The 13,754-nt window shown below is 40.3% G+C and overlaps 1 protein-coding gene across 3 annotated transcripts in view; it reads right to left on the minus strand.

Annotated features, from left to right (window-relative positions):
• TAF8 (TATA-box binding protein associated factor 8) overlaps positions 1–13,754 on the minus strand; it is a 34,358-nt gene that overhangs the window by 13,289 nt on the left and 7,315 nt on the right. For all 3 annotated transcript variants that reach the window (XM_078155364.1, XM_020979743.2, XM_020979742.2), the window contains exons 3-7: positions 12,671–12,769; positions 11,590–11,652; positions 8,829–8,953; positions 5,639–5,786; positions 4,347–4,489 (exon numbers count right to left, since the gene is read on the minus strand). In XM_078155364.1, coding sequence (XP_078011490.1) covers positions 4,347–4,489; positions 5,639–5,786; positions 8,829–8,953; positions 11,590–11,652; positions 12,671–12,769 — 578 coding nt within the window. The remainder of the gene's footprint in view (positions 1–4,346; positions 4,490–5,638; positions 5,787–8,828; positions 8,954–11,589; positions 11,653–12,670; positions 12,770–13,754) is intronic.

Genomic DNA, 13,754 nt, shown 5'->3' on the forward strand with positions numbered 1-13,754 from the left:
CTCCATAGGCAATCAATTGTCAAGTTCAATTCTATCACTGAAATCTCTCAGAACCATCCACTCCTAACCATTCTCTCTCTGTCACCACCATAGTTCAAATGCTCGTGACATCTCACCTTAACTACTGCAATCACCTCATTACAAGTTTGCCCACTTCTAGTCTCTCTCACATGAAATCTATCCTACATATTTCTGCCAGATTAATCACAACTCTAATAATGCTACTCCATTGCTCAAAAGACCTTTCAAGGTTCCCGACTGCCCACCTAATGAAGTCCAAACTCCTTATCTGGGATTCAAGGTCTTCATAATCTGGTTCTAACCAGCCCTTCTAAGTTTATGCCACATTAATTCCTGTCATCAACTTGATGCTCTAGCTGACTTGCACTCTCCACCCTCCAGACATACTTCCTGTGTGTTGACCTCAAGCTGGGAGGGCCTCCCTAAATCTCACCCAGGTCAAATGTCACCTCCTCTTTGAAGACTTCCCTAATCTCCCAAATCAGAATCATCTTTCTTCCCCAAAACTCACAGCACCATCTCATACACTTAGTATGTTCTAAATTTTATTACAGTTATCTGTATAAACATTTTCTTGCCTCTGTTAGATTGCAAGAAACCAAATCTTATTTATCTTCACACTTCCCCCAATGCCTAGGACATACTAGGCATTGAACATTTGCTGAATCTTGCTGAAGCCATAAGAGCCGTGAAATGACCAAACATCACCCAGACTAACGTGGATATCATTTAGGGTAGATCCGGTACAATTTCCCATTCTCCTTTGCAAAAGATGATCAAAAGCCCAAAACAATTATATAGCTGCAAAGGTCAAATGGTCTCAAACCCTAAATCACCAGCAACACTTACCAGTGTCACTGGACATAAGTAGCAGGGCTAAGATAGAAGAAAAGAAAAAAAGTAGAGGAATAAGAAAAGGAATAAGAGAAAACAGGGAGTGGAGAATGGTAGCAGAGATTGGTAGGGCACTGCCAATAATGGCCTCCTATTCCCTCTGCAATATTATAGCATCTCAATGGTAACCTTTACAGACTTCAAAATCCACCCCCAAATGGGCTGAGGTCTTGCAGGATAAGCCTATTTAGAAGTCCTTTGCTATAACAGAAAATTGTGCCCCCTAGTGATTCACAAGTGTCATGCTGCTCACAAGGCTGTGAACTGGTGCAACCATTCTTGAAAACAACTTGGAACTATATCCTAAAGTTCACTTTGATCTAACCATATCACTACTAGACACATGCTCCAAAGAGGTCAAAGACAGAGGGAAAGGACCTACAATACCCGTTCTGTTAGTGCAAAGGACTGGAAATAAAGCGGGAGTGACTAACAAATTATGGGAAATGAATGCAAGAAAATATTATTGTACTGCTATAAAAGACAAGCATGAAGAATTCAGAAACACACGAGAAGACTCATATGAACTCACACAGAGTAAAATGAGCAGACCTAGGAAAAACAATCCACACAATCCACAACAATGTAAAGGAAATCCATTTTTGAAAGACTTCAGAACTCTAATCAACACAGTGAGCAGGCAATTCTTCAGAAGACTGAGGATGAAGACAGAAAGACGATGAAGCAAAGGTATAGAATGAGAGATTCATTTTGAGACCTAGACGAGATATTGACTTATTCTGTTTGGCTATATTTATTTGTAACAAGGGAGGGTTTCTGTTCAGGGAGCTGGTGAAGAGGACAGTAAAGAAGTGGGTGGTAAGACACGCAAACAAAAAAGGGAAAAAAAGAGGACCATCAATAAAACACTAAAAATGCATACAGGACAAAAAGAAAGTTCAGAAGAAAGGCAAGTCAAGGGGCAATGTTGTTACTACCTTGTTAAATTCAATAAGCTTAAAAAACCCCCCAGTACTCTTATTTGTTTTCAGCATATTGTACTTGTTGATAACCATAATAAAAAATTATTTTTTTGAAGAACACACCACAAAACACCACTCATAAGATGAAGTCCAAGGGGACAGGGTGCTAGTTATAACTTCCTGTTCTTCTGCCTCAAGGCAAAAGATTTACCCTTGGCAACCCAGATAGCTTGCTGTCAAAACAGATAAAGCCAAGGGCAGAGGATGTTGATGCAGGTAGAACCAAATAGAGCACGAGGAACAAATGGCTCCACACACTGCATGGCCAAAGTTGGCTCGAGTCAGAGTCAGGCCAAGCAAAACTCCTGGGAAAGCTGTCCGGGGAGGCCACGACCAGAAAATGGGCGGCAAGACACAGGGGATCCCAAGGGGTCCCACACCTGAGAACCCAGACCAGTTGTAAGGCACTAACCTGGGGTTCAGATCCTAGTTCAATGATCACAACAGACCCAACTCAGTTTAGGAACTCTGGGCCTAAATGTGGGGTGGGGAGGGGGAGGGGAAAAAGGGAAAGAGCTCAGGGATAAAGCCATGGAATTATTTTGAAAATTTTAAGTTAATATTTGATTTCAATTTTTAAATAATCTAAGGATTTCATAACATCCCTTAAGATAATTAGAGACACTATGAAATTCCACGAAGCCAAGGTTAGAATCACTGCTGCCATGTAGTCACTATTTGTCAGCAAGCCAAGGAAAAGAAAAAGGAGGAGGGTGTAGAGTGATGGGAGGACAATATCCCTTTTTTTCCCTTCTTTCAGGTGGCTCTCCTAGAAATTCCACTTCTTCTCTGATCTCCTCCATTAAGTAAGAGCATTGTTTTCCCTATCAATCCCATCTATTCCCACGGACAGTGTCTTCTCTCTGAAAAAAAGGCAGCGAGGTAGAAAAGCCTCAGGGGGAAGCGATGAGGGAAATTAAGCATCAGACTAAGAAAAGTAGAACTGAATAATGCCAACAACTGAAGCGAGAGAGGCAATCTGCCAAGGAGCCACTCGAGTCATAAATTCCAACTGTAAAGACACTGACTTATTTTTTTCTTATGAGTAGATGTGGCTGGAAAAACTTTGCAAACTGGTACATTTTTAGTACAGACAATAAAATGTCACTCCGGTGGACTACTTACGTGTAACAAAGGGTGGCTGCTCAAGTCTGAAGTATAGACCAGCTTTGAAGAAATAGGTTGTTACTTTTGAGTATATATAGTAACTGAAAACCAAGTTAAAAGACCCCACTACAGGGTCTTAATTTAACAAATGAGAATAATTTAAAAATGTCAATTGTTTGTATACAGGTGATGCCCCTAAAATACTTGAGGGTTTTTTTTGTCTTAAGCATTCCTTGCAATCTTTTTTACCCCAAAATTAATTTGCTAAGCAAACTTGTCCTCAGATAACACAAAAATAGGACCCAGTCACTTACTCCCTCAATTATCACAAATTCCAAGTTAATATAATCCAAAATAAGGAGATTTTACTGTATTTAAAATATGGAAGCTAAGGATAATCATTTGCTCTAAGCAACTGGTTCCTAGCTCAGATTTCTGAAAGGAATTAAGCTGAACCTAAAAGAAATATAAAGATAAAAAGATTTTTTGTGAAGAACGTGGGAGGTCACTCATGTGGTTCTGTGCCATGTTCTCAGCAGCATCATTTCCATAGCCCTAAATATGTGGAAAAGCAGGGGGAAATGTTATGTGGTGGTTGTCCAGTCTCAGGTTTTTGACATTTTACAAATAAGGAAACTGAGGCCCAAAGAGGAAAAATGACATGGCTAAGGTCAAGGTAATATAAAAGAACCAAGATTTGGCCGCAGGTTCTCTGATTCTGAATCTAGTGTTCTATTTCCTACTCCACATGGCCTTAAAGGCATCATTTCACCAGCTGTATCTCATGTACTCTTCTCTTCCCTGAGGCAATTCCCCTAAGCCTTTCATCCCAGAGGGGATCTTCAACTCTTACTTCAAATAGGACATATACTTTGCTGCCAGCGTACCCAACAAGGTCACTGGAAGTGATTCTTTATCCCATGTGGAGGTTGAGGGAAGCCCAGCACAGGATGGGCCTGTTGGCACAAACCTGCCTACAATCCCTGCTGAGGGGCAAGAGAAGGGTGAATTCTGAACTGCAGTTAGACTAAGGCCAGTCAGGTGCCCAAACTAAATCTGACACCATAGAGAACCTCTGCGGGAGAGCAGCTGGCAGGCTGTGGAGGGGTGAGCCAGCCCAAGTCAGAAGGGCAAATGAGCCTGCAAGGGGCTGCCTGGGCAAGATAGGGAGAGGAGATGATCAAACGAAGAATCACAGAGAGGCTGAAGTCAAACCAGAGGCCTCAGGTGGGTAATGCTCACTTCAGATCACTAGCCAAGAGGATGAGTCGCTACAGACTATATATGGAAAGATGCAGAATGGGAAAAGGTAAGCCCTGGTGGGCAGCAAAGACAACACACCACACTAATGTGGAGAGGAAGGTTCTCTGTGTCTGTCTGTTCGTCCTGCTCAGAAGAATCCGTCTCTTCCATCTGCTGCATCTCCAATTCAGATGGGAGAAGGGCTGTCAGATAGGGAATGGTAAACGGCCGGGCAGCGATCACTAGAGAAAAGGAATGAGACAGAAGGTTATTTTGGGTGGTCTTTGATGTTAGCACAGAACCTTGCATGAGAATGAATTAAGCTATTTTCCAGATAAGCTCACTAGGAAATGCTAGCATTCTGCTGATGGGTAAGGGGTATAACTTGATACACCCAGCAGTCAAGAGTCTGGAATGGAGAAACTTCGCCCCCATTGCCTGATACACTGGAGTACAGAAAGCTTCAAGAACACAGGGTTTGAGTACTTTCAAGCATCAAGCATGGAGAGGTACTGAAGGGAAAAAACTTTTAAAAAATACACACTTAAAGTGGATAGAATATGTGGCTCAGAATCAAGGAAACCTTGGATTCAAATCCTGCCTTATAGATTCTTACCAGCTGTATGACTCTGAGCAAGTTACTTAACCTCTGCCTGCCTCAGTTTCCTTATCTGTAAAATGTGGATAATAATAGCACCTCCTTCCCAGGGGCTGCTATTCTTCTTATTCACTGTCCACTACCCTACTACTATCAGTGAGGATCAAATGAGTTAAGTACTTTGCAAACTTTAAATCACTATACAAATGCTAGCAGTTATTATTAAAATAAATATAAATAAAATCATAAAACATCAGAGATCAAAGGGACCTCTGAAATCATCCACTCCAACCTCCTTGTTTTTACAGGTTAAGAAAACTAAGGCCTAAAAAGGGGACGTCTGCTCAAGCTCACATAGAATGAAAAGCCAGGTTCTTGACTCCCAGTTTAGTCTGTCTACCTGTCTTTTCCCCCACCCCACCATTATTAGGAAACCTCTAAAGTAACTCGAGTCTCCTCATAATCACCAAGATCCAAGAATGGTGTCATACCAGCCCTCTCCACGCTCCCCCCACCCTTCTCCCTCCAGAATTGAACCATATAAAACACATTCTCAGTTCTGCTGAGGGTTATGTGAAGATCTGGGAAAGAGAAGTCCAGAGGTCTCAGATTATTCTGACGTAAAAAATAAAATTTTTTAAAAAAAGATTGTTTTTGGAAAAATAAAGGCAAAAAAAGGGCAAAAGATTATTCACTTCCTCCTGTTCAGATCTAGAGGGAGGAAAAATGACATCCTAAGTCCCATCCCCAGATGGCAAGACACCACAGGTCCATTCAGGGGAGTGATTCTCACATGGAAATGTGCTGACATCATCTTTGAAAAGGCTCTGTGTCTCTCCTGTCTTGGCCATAAAACGAGTAAGTGCCCGTTCCACATCACGCCTCTGTGATGCAGCCTTTTCCCGGAGGACCTGGTAATCTGACACGAGCTCACGGTATGTCTAAAGAAAGAGGAAAGGAGGTTAGAGCATAAAAGATTTCTTCCTGCTCTGTTGGGTCCCTCCCCACCCTCAGACAAATTGTGTTGCTATTAATCAGGGTTACTAAGGATAGCTGAGGGTAAATATCCATTCTTTTCACAACACACAAGAACAACATTGGTCCATACTCTATGCCAGTGGTCTCCAAAGTGGGAGCCATGCAAAAACCTGGAAATTAAAGGGGTATCCATCAACTGGACAAATTATCATATATGAAAGTAATAGAATATTACTGTGCTATAAGAAATGATGGAAGAGTTTCTGAGAACTCCAGGAAGATTTGTATGACCTGATGCACAGTAAAGTGGGCAGAGAACATTTTATATAATAACATTATAAAGATAAACAACTTATGAACTCTTATCAACTCAGTGACCAACCATGATTCTAGAAGACCTATAATGAAACACAATACTCATCTCCTGACAAAGAGATGATGTACTCAGATGAGACAGATTGAGACAGATTTTTTGGACGTGGCCAATAAACGAATTTGTTCTGCTTAACTAAGCCTACTTGTAACAAGAGTTTTGTATTTCTTTTTGTCTTTCCCAAGGGAATAAAAGAAAATGAGAGAGGGAAAAAAAATCAGATTTTTTTTAATTGAAAAAAAATTTTTTCTAATTGAAAAATAACAACAAAGTAAAAGCCATGGCATGACCCCCATGGGGTAATTAAGGGTAGAAAGATTAGGTTGAATCCCATCCTCCCAGTAATGGGCAACAGGAGAGTCTGTCTCTAAAACAACTATACCTATCCTTATCCCTTTACATCCCCCACTATGCAAGCTCCCAAACCTCCTCTCTTCTGAGCCAGGCTTAACCTTTCAGGCCACCTATAAAAAACAAAAAACAAATCAACACTTAGGCACCTACAGCAGTAGCTATGCAAGGAACAACTTTCCAACAGATCTATCCCATGCCCTAGCAGCTATGGTAGGTACCCCTTTGAGGGCAGACTGTATAGAAGGGTAGTGGATGGTGAATAAGAGCCCTGCCCTCTCTACTTTGGACCAGTGTTACTCACATGTAGTGAGCAGAACCAGAATCACAGAATCTAAAGAGTTGGAAGGGACCTCAGTAGCCTTCTATTCCACAGGATACACAAAAGAATTTCTGATATAACAGATCTGCTTGAAGACCCCCAAGGAGAGAATCCCAGACCCTCTCGAGGCAGCCCAATCACACTACTGGCCAGCTCTATTATGTTAGGAAGTGTTTCTTGAAATCAGGCTTAAATTGGCCTCTTTGCATTCATTTCTCAGAACTAGTCTAATTCCTACAAATACTTCTAATACAGCTACCATATCCCCTGAGGCTTCTCTTTCCCAGCTCCTTCAACTGATAATCAGGGTTATGGACTTCAGGCCCTTCACCATGCTACCTGCCCTCCTCTGGACAGATTGTCAACGTCCTTGTTGAACCTGGGTGCCCAGGAATGAACACAATACTCCAGGTGAGATCTGACAAAGACAGCATGCAATGGGATGCTCACTTCCCCATGTCTGGATGCTCTCTCCTTTCTAATGCAACCTGAGGTTGCACCAGCTTTTGGGGTTGCCACATCACACTGCAGACTCACTGAACCTACAGTCCACCAAAACACCTAGATATGTCTCAGGACTGCTGTCTGTCCACACTTCCCTTCATCTTATACTTGTCGAGCTGATTTTTTTTTGTACCTAAATACAAGACTTTACATTGATCTCTACTGAATTTCATCTTTTTAATTAGATTCAATTCAAGGCTACAGACTGTCAAGATTTTTTAAAATGCTGACTTTGTCATCCACTGGGTTAGCTTCGTGTCTTCTACAAATTTGATGAATATATGCCTTTATCAAAGGGCTTTTTTAGTTTATTCAAGTTATCTTTACTTCAATTTATTAAAATTTCTATTTTTGTTTAAGTTTTATAATATACATGATTTTCCTAACTGGAAATTCTGAATTATGGATTGTACTAATACCTTTCTGTCTGATAAAAACTCCACAAAAGAGAAGAAAAAGTGATCTTGCAGACCTGAAAGTCATTAGGTTAAAAATAAGCTAGCTAGCTTCTTAAAAGAGTGTAACTACTTTAATCTCTAGCCTCCAACTAGAAAGGAAGGAGGTCAGAGTGTAGATAAAGTAAAGCTTGAGGAGATTCAGCTCCACTCCCTTCCAGAAGGAAGGAGGCAGTTGATAGAACCAAGCACCACCCACTCCACTGGGGTCACATACACATAATTTATAAATAAGTAAATATACACATAGTGGGAGGGTGCATGCTCAAAAATGTTTTATTACTAGAAACACATGATCAAAACATCATAGAGACAACAGCTCCAACACTATCATGTAAAAAGGAGTGGTGCATAACCTCCAGAGATAAATATTCCTATCATCATTATGACATATTCCAAGGGAAAATAAATTTTCCAATTAGGACAGAAGTGAATTCTCCAATTAGGACAAAATGGAATTTCGAAAGTGAACACACATACAGAGGATGTCTATCAAATGAATATTGCTCAATGGAGGCATGACTTGGTATTTTTTGTTTTTATGTATATAAATAGATATATACACATACCAATATGTATACTTAAATAAAATACACACACAAACACACACACACACACACACACACACACACACGCACACACACACATACACACACACAGATAATTATCCTTGTCAGAATGTTAGGTACAATGGGCTCTCAACTTACCTACCTCATCCACACAGACTCTCTTCTTTTCCCCAACAATAAAAAGATCAAAGAAATAAGGGCTCCTGTTAAATACACTTTTCAGTTACATTAGGGTTTCAATGGACATCTGTGGACTAGATTTGTAATTTAATCATCATTTAAAATATTATTTTACAGGCAAATGCATTCCAAGTTCCAAACATCTGACTTAAAAACCAATCTTTGGAAGAAAACCTATTCATAAGCTGTGGGTTACAAGTGACCAGAAATGGACATATTGTTTAAGAGGCTGTCAAGACCAACTTACTTACCGGTGTTTTGATGTAGGTGTGGGGATCGGGGAATTCAGGAAAATGGCTGGGGATGTGAGGTGGGTGAGACTTGTTCTGTCCAGCAGTCAGGGCTTTGGGAGTCACAGGCTGATTGGTGACGGGAGCTGCAATAGAGTTAAACAGACTCATTCACTGACTGCTCTTTCCTTTGAGATCCAATTGCCCAAGGTTCTTCTCTCTTAGGACAAAACCACAGACCAATGCCTCTTGCTCTTAAAACAAATGGTTGGACCGCAGAAATGGATTTCCTAAACAACTTCTAATCACCTGAAAAAGTGATAAAAGCTAATTTTTAAAATTCTTATATTTATTATTTATTTTAAACATTCTTTCTTTTGAAATTTGGTGATTTTTTAAAAAAAAATTTTAAAAAAACTAGATAAGAATTAGACCTGAAATTTCATTGGTATAAGGAACTCCCTATATGGAAACTCCCTCTATGTCAGAGGATCTTTTTTTTAAATAATTTATTTTTAGTTTTCAACATTTACTTCCATTAAGATTTTGAGTTTTAAATTTCTCCACCTCTCTCCTGCCTCCTCCCCAAGATGGCATGTAATCTGATATAGGCTATACATATACATACATATTAAGCATATTTTCACATTGGTCATGAAGTATAAAAGAATTAGAACTAAAGGGAGGAATCACAAAAAAGAATAAAACAAAACAACAAAAGAAAAGGAGAACAAGTAGTATGTTTCCATCTGCATTCAGACTCCACGGTTCTTTTTCTGGATGTGGCGCGCCTTCTCCATCATGAGTCTTTTGGAATTGTTTTGGTTCATTGTATTGCTGAGAAGAGCTGAGTCTATCACAGTTGATCATCGCACAGTGTTGCTGTTGCTGTGTACAATGTTCTGCTTCTGCTCACTTCACTCAGCATCAGTTCATGTAAGTCTTTTCAGGTTTTTCTGAAATCTGCTTACTCATCAATTCTTACAGTACAATGATATCCCATTACAATCACGTACCACAACTTGCTCCCCAATTAATGGGCATCCCCTCTATTTCCAATTCTTTGCTACCACAAAAAGAGCTGCTATAAATATTTTTGTACATGTGGGTCTTTTTCCGGTTTTTATGATCTCTTCAAGATACAGACTTAGAAGTGGTATTGCTGGGTCGACGGGTATTATGTCAGAGGATCTTCACCTAGGATCCACAGACCGCCCCCCCCCAACAGGATCTGTGGATAGATCTGGGGGGTGGGAGGGGAAGGTGTCTGTGAACTCTGATGGGAAACAAAATCACATCCTTATTTTCACTAACCTCTAATTGAAAGTGAGCATTTCCTTCAATTATTTAAAAGCTTTCTTCTGAGAAGCAGTCCACATGCTTCACCAGATTAACAAAGGGGTCCATGACACCAAAAACATTAAGAAACCCTGCTCTATGCCAGCACCTTCTCTGCAACTTATAGTATTTGAGAGTTTTTAAAAATCTAGTTAACTCATTGTATACAGTAACAGCAACACTATTTGATAATCAACTTTGGTAGACTTAGCTCTTCTCAAACAATTTCAAAAGACTCATGATGTAAAGTGCTATCTACATCCAGAGAAAGCATGATGGCATATGAATGCAGATCAAAGCATAATATTTTCTCTCTTTTTTTTTCTTTCTCATGGTTTTTCCCTTTTGTTCTAATTCTTCTTTTCACAACATGACTAATATGGAAATATGTTTATGTGCATGTATAGCTTATATCAGATCACTTACCATCAGGGGGAGAGGAAGGGAAAGAAGGAGGAAAAAAAATTTAGACCTCAAAATCTCATAAAAGTGAATGTTGCAAACTATCATCATATGTAATTGAAAAAAATACTACTAAGTGGAAATTTTTTTTTTTAAATCTGGTTAACTACTTAACACCTTCAGGGAAGGTACTTTGTAGGTAGGTATGGGTGTTTGTTAGGAAGTCTCATATCAAAAAGAATGTGTATCAGTAAATTACTAAAACTTATTTTAAAGACAGAACAAGCAAGAACTCTGACGGGTTTGGCCTAAGCACTAGGTAGCTAGAGGTGAATGGGATCCCTGCCTACCATTCTTCTCACAGCCAACCCCCCCCTTCACCCCCCAATTCTCCTTGAGTGTTATCATCGTGACAGAGCTACGCTAAAAAAAAGGCAAGATGGAGAAGCTGCTGCCCTTTCTCTTTCTATGGGCCCTAAGCCATATGGACACAAAGTGGGCCATCAACTATGTGTCTTTAATACCAAAAAGGGTCACTACATCCCCAGAAGTGAAGGCTTTGATATTCTGGCAGCATGCTTCTAGTGAGAATGAAATAAAATGCAATTGATTCCCTTTGTTTCCTGCCAGCCCAAGCCAACCCTTCTGGATAGTTAAGCTGTTGTATTCTTCTCCCTGGGCAAGGAAAAGAACATCTACCACTTCTTCGTGGCTCTTCTTGCATTTCTAGGGCTAAAACTAGTGATCCTAGGAGAGACTGAGTCAGTGTTCCCTTTTGATAACTATACTTTTTTTTTTAAGGCAATTGGGGTTAAGTGACTTGCCCACAGCTAGTGTTAAATGTTTGGTCTGAGGCTGGATTTGAACTCAGATCCTCCTGCCTTCAGGACAGTGCTCTATTCACTGCGCCACCTAGCTGCCCCGATAACTACACTTTCACATGATGACCTGTTTGCCTACACTCTAGACAGCCCTTCAAAAAGATAAAAAACCCACAATAAGTAACCAAAAGCCAGCCAAGCCCACATCCAAGGCCACCTACGTGCTGTGATGACCATCCTCTGGGACCGTTTAGCATATGCAGGGAGAGTTTCCACATTGAAACCTAAAGGAAAGGAAAACAAAATCACTGTACTGACTTCCACAAATTATCATCAAGAAGGCAGAAGAATCTGTCTGGAGTTTCTTATCCTAGAAATACATCCACACTGCTGTTACTTGGCAGAAACTAAAATTGAAGGTAAAACTCATCACTATAGGGGGATAATGGCACTCTTAAAAATTTATTCAGGGGTGCCAGTTCATGATAAATCTGGCTGGCTACAAAGCAACGTGACAATAATAATATTTACATATATTATTAGTGCAAATCACTAATCCTTTGAAGTATCTACATTATTCTAATAGGTACTACATATTTTCTACTGGGCTAGAACCAATGACCATATTTCATATAATTATTCTTCAAACAGTACTAATTCAAATACTTGTGACCACTTGAAGGATTTGTTATTTGCACTAATTAGGACCTGTCACTGTTAAGTCCGTTTTCCTGTTGTGTCTGATTCTCCATGAACCAATTTGGGTTTTCTTGGCAAAGATACTGGAATGGTTTGCCATTTCCACAAATGCAGAAACAAAGGTGAACAGGGTTAAGCGACTTGCCTGTGGTCACACAGCTAATAAGTGTCCTGAGTTTTAAACTCAGGAAGCTGACTCTTCCTGATTCCAGGCAAGGGTTCCATCCACTGAACCACCTCGCTGCCCCAGTTGGGACCTAGCTGTATACAAGGTGCTTTTCTCATAGCAATCCTGTGAAACAGAGGCAGTTCAAGTACAGATAAGAAAATTGAGACCAAGAAAAATGAGGCCCAGAGAAGTTATGTTACTTGCCCACAGTCACACAGTTTCTATGTATCAGAGCTGGTACTCAGACCTAGGTCTTCTGACTCTAAGGAAAGTGCGGTGGATGCAATCCCCTAACAGTGAACCTTCAAGGGACTAAAGGAGTTCCAGAAGACACTTCCCTCATCTCTATGGAGTCACAAAACAATTAACTGTTTTCTCAGTCACCCATCCTACCATATCAAGTCACCATGTGTACAACGAAAGGTGAAACTCACCCATCTCAACAAGTGTGACTACGATGTCTGAGAGTGTTGGCTGTGTCCGGGCCGTGTGCTCACAATAGGATTTAGCACTCCTCCCGATTTCTGAAAGGTCTAGGAAAACAAACAAATTATATAGTCCAATATCAGGCATGGACATTTCCGTCTCCTCTGCCTGATACCAGGCTTCTGTTAACCATTCTTGTTGAATGATTACAAAAGAGATGGAATGAGCTTCCAGTGATTCCACAAAGCCCAGAAAACAGAATGCAGGGGTGTAAGTGAAGATCTGTCCCAAACTTATCCTAGATGAATCATTTCCCTTCAGTCTCTCCATCTGAAAAATGATTACACATAGTCCTATATCATTATCTAAATGATTCCATCTGTCCAAGTCCTTGTCTATCCAACAAACCCATAAGCTCTCCCATGTCAGGGACTGAGACTCCTTCTCTTGAAATCCCTAAAGCAAACAGCCCAGCACAAGATGTACTTCAATACTTAGAGTACCCATGATTTCAGTTTGTGGACAAACCTTCACAGGGTGGCTGCTGGAGGGAAATCCCCATAAAACAGCTTAGAAATGAGGCATGTGAGGAACTGAAAAGTCACCACCTACTTGGTTCTTTTCTATTAGCTAGAAATTCAATAAATGTTTATTACATATTGACTAAATATAATGCACCATGCCAGGCTTGAGAAGACATAGAGATAAATGAGAAATGATGTCTTCTACCAAGGAGTTTACAATTTCCTAGGGGCAATGAGACCTACATAAATAATAATAAAACATGAAATTGGAACGCCACATGTGTGTAACAAAAGCACAAAAGTAATTTCTAAGTGGGGAGACTAAGGCCAGCTTCTTGTACAAAAATAGCATTAGAGCTGGATTTTGAAAGACAGGTAAGGTAGGGATTTGTGGAAGAGGATGGAAAGTCCAGATGTAGGAGTAAAGCAAGTAAAGGCACAAGGCAGGAAAATTAAGGCCATGCGGGGTGGGGGGAAGAGGGAAGGGAGCAATAAGTAATTCAGTCAAATAGCATTTATTAATTACCTGCTATGTGCCAGGCACTGTGCTAGGCACTGTTTGGCTACA

This window comes from Phascolarctos cinereus, unplaced genomic scaffold (assembly GCF_003287225.1).
Source record: "Phascolarctos cinereus isolate Bilbo 61053 unplaced genomic scaffold, phaCin_HiC Scaffold_5;HRSCAF=322, whole genome shotgun sequence".
NCBI classification, from domain to species: Eukaryota; Metazoa; Chordata; class Mammalia; order Diprotodontia; family Phascolarctidae; genus Phascolarctos; species Phascolarctos cinereus.